The sequence below is a fragment of the Parus major genome, chromosome 11 (assembly GCF_001522545.3).
Source record: "Parus major isolate Abel chromosome 11, Parus_major1.1, whole genome shotgun sequence".
NCBI lineage: Eukaryota > Metazoa > Chordata > Aves > Passeriformes > Paridae > Parus > Parus major.
The window spans coordinates 18815677-18818806 of NC_031780.1; the positions used below are offsets into that span (position 1 = coordinate 18815677).

At 51.4% G+C, this 3130-nt stretch overlaps 2 protein-coding genes across 2 annotated transcripts in view; one reads left to right on the forward strand and one right to left on the reverse strand.

Moving 5' to 3' along the window:
• Window positions 1–236: 236 nt before the first annotated feature.
• On the reverse strand, window positions 237–2115 carry CIAO2B (cytosolic iron-sulfur assembly component 2B). Its single transcript, XM_015640413.3, has 5 exons — window positions 1930–2115; window positions 1754–1833; window positions 1474–1599; window positions 930–975; window positions 237–452 (listed from the first exon to the last, which is right to left on the reverse strand). The coding sequence occupies exons 1-5, from the start codon at window positions 2066–2068 to the stop codon at window positions 355–357; spliced, it is 489 nt and encodes a 162-aa protein (XP_015495899.1). The 5' UTR covers window positions 2069–2115; the 3' UTR covers window positions 237–354.
• A 204-nt stretch (window positions 2116–2319) lies between these two features.
• Window positions 2320–3130, forward strand: part of CES2 (carboxylesterase 2) — an 11050-nt gene continuing 10239 nt past the window's right edge. The window contains exon 1 of the mRNA XM_015640324.3: window positions 2320–2586. The gene's annotated coding sequence lies outside the window, so the exon portion shown is untranslated. The remainder of the gene's footprint in view (window positions 2587–3130) is intronic.

The following is a 3130-nucleotide window of genomic DNA, read 5'->3' on the forward strand; positions in this document are numbered from 1 at the left end:
CTACAAGTTCTCATGGTGTATCTGTGAAGTCCAGTGCACAAAATCCACTTCTAAAATGCAGCTTATAACTTATTTTTAGTAGTGAGAAACCACTTAAAAACAAAAAATATTTTTAATGTAAAATTGTATCTATGCAATGACTCATACAATTAAAAAGCCAATTTTCACTATATTTTTATGGCTGTTTGTAAGCTAACTCCCCACATGGTATTTTTGGAAGAGCAAGAAAACATTTCCTCAAGAGAATTTAAGTGACTTTATTTTGCTCATAGGTTTATGTAAATTGTAACATCACCACTTATATACAAAATAGGTTTAATAGATCAGAATAGCAATGATTTCCTCACCAGGCAATCATGACCGAGCAGACAAACACTGATTCACCACTTCCAGCAGGTGAGAGTTTTCCAAAGCAGCTGCCACACGTTCTTTATCAGCGAGCTGTTTGTTAACTGTGCAGGAAAAACCCACAAGAAACCAGTCAGGACTGGGACTCGATGTCTTCACCTTGAGCCACATAATCACAGTTGCCATGGTGCTGCAGCTCTGAGGATGCCAAGTGCACCCCAGAGCTGCTGTCTCAAGGCAGAGGCTCTCTGTCAGCACAGTTTTGCAGGGAGCTGGCTGTGATTCAGCAGCAGGGAGCTGCTCTGGAGGTGTAATGAGAAAAACCTATTTTCCTCCCCTTTTCTGAGTGCTCAGACAAATCAGTGACTGACTGAGAGCACAGGTTGCCTGAGGAGATGCTTAAAGAACATTACAGGACAATCTAAGTGATGTTCCATGCTCTTGTTCTGGAACATCCCCCAGAATGGGACCGAGTCCCAGACACTGAGCAGCTGCTCTGCAGCTGTGGGAATAGCTCTCCCTGCTAATCTTCAAGACAAAACAAATATAAAGACCACACAAGAGAGGACTAAAAGCCTTACCTGCATGCTCAGAGACATGTGTTCCTGGCGTTATATGAACATCCAGCTGAAACAGCAGCACAAAAGAAACAGATGAGTTCAACAAATCACTGAAGACAACGTTCAAACAAATAAAAACAAGATAGGAACAAAAAGAAGGGAGAGAGGATGTTCTTGCCACCATCAGTTATTCTACATGACTATATTAGTTACTCTATATAACTTTTATTTTGTTCTATAAAACAGAATAAAAGCCTAAAATTACAGAGTACTCTGCATTTGCATGTGCTTAAGCCTGCTTGAGACAAGGGTGAGACCTCTCCTCACTGCAGTGATTCCCCTCAGAACCCCCTGGGCCCATAAAAACAGCCCCACAACCACAACTGGGCACTGATATTTCAGCCCACTGCCCTCTCTGCTTCCTGCAGTCTCCCTCACACAAAATATCAAAAAAGCTCCAGTTATCTTTCACTGCGAGCCAGTTAGCGCTTTTTTTATTTTTCTTTTTTTAAAACATATTTTCCAAATACAATCTTTTGCTTCACCCAGTGATTTGATTCCTCACCTTGAATCTCTCGGGCAGAGAGCGGAGCAGTTTGACCTTGATGGAGAGGCCGATGAGGGTGGCCATGCTGCAGTGCGGGATGGTGGGGGTGAACTCCACCGACACCGTGCTCTCGGCATCGCTCACCTGCGGGAACACAGCCCCTGCTCCAGCCCAAACCACCCCACACATGTGCTCAGTGACATTTTTCAGGACTGTGTTTAGGTGCTACTATAAATATATTTAAATATTATAAAAAAGCAATTAGTTATCGGACGGCTGAGGCAGCACGGGATCTCACTTTCACTCGCACTTGCTCGACCACGTTCAGCTCCTCCAGGGTGAGCGGGTGCTCGGGGTCATTGATGGAGCGGATCAGATGTGCGGGTTAAGGAAAGCGCCTCTGCTCTGCCCGGCCCGGCCCGGCCCTGCCCTGCCCCTCCCGGCCCGGCCCTGCCCGCCGCTCCCGCAGGATATCGAAGATCTCCCGGTCGTCGATGGCGTCGGGCAGCTCATCGTCCTCCTCACGGGCCGTCACGGGGCGCTCCCCGGAGCGGCGGTAGATGAGGGGGTTCGCGTTCTCCAGCGGCGCCAAGCCCGGACCCGGGCCCACCATGGCGGCACCGGAACCGCCCGGACCGGAACCACCCACACCGGAACCGCGCACACCGGAACCAGCCCGGACCGGAACCAGCCCGGACCGGAACCAGCCCGGACCGGAACCAGCCCGGATCGCGATCGGCGCCGCACCGCGCGGGGCCCTGGGCGGATCCGGGCCCAGTTCCTCGGGCTCCTCCCGAGGGCGGCAGCGGCTGCGGGGCTGCGGGCTTCGAGCCTTGGGCTTCGGGGCTTGGGCTTCGGGCTTCGAGCCTTGGGCTTCGGGGCTTGGGCTTCGGGCTTCCTCCGAGCCCCCATCTGCTGCAGCACCAGGCTGGAAGCCAATGGAGTTGGCGGCGCGGTGTCCGCCAGGGGCCTCGGGGCTGGACCAGGTGCTGCCGAGGATGCTCCGCTTAAAGTTGTTTATCTCTTCTGTTCCCTACTTTGAAAAATCCAACAAAAAAACCCACGCAAATTTAAACTGGAGTGATAGAATACAGCGATGACATACTCTGGTTTCATACACCCCTCTAAAAGGTATTAAGGCAAGAATTAACTATTTTGATTTGCTTATCTTCTTTTTTATTGTTAGTTTCTAGTTAGTTAGTGTCTTATTTTTATTTGTAATCTCTAGTCCCGGTGATTTTTGGGGGGAGGGATTGTTACTTGTTTTTATTTGCGGAGGTGTTCTGGTGAGATTTTTGTTGATTTAAGGGGGGTTTTAAGAACTTTATAGTGTTTAAACTCTGGAGTCTGTTCAGACTTGCTCTGTTTTCTGTGCCACTGGCACTGACAGCAGATGAATGAACTGCGGATTGGGGCTGGCGGTGCTGGGCCAGTGCTGGGAGCAGGAAACGCGAGGGGGTTCCGTGAGGGGCCGTGTCCCGGGCTCTGTGAGGAGCCGTGTCCCGGCTCTGTGAGGGGCCGTGTCCCGGGCTCTGTGAGGGGCCGTGTCCCGGGCTCTGTGAGGGGCCGTGTCCCGGCTCTGTGAGGGGCCGTGTCCCGGGCTCTGTGAGGAGCCGTGTCCCGGGCTCTGTGAGGAGCCGTGTCCGGGCTCTGTGAGGAGCCGTGTCCCGGGCTC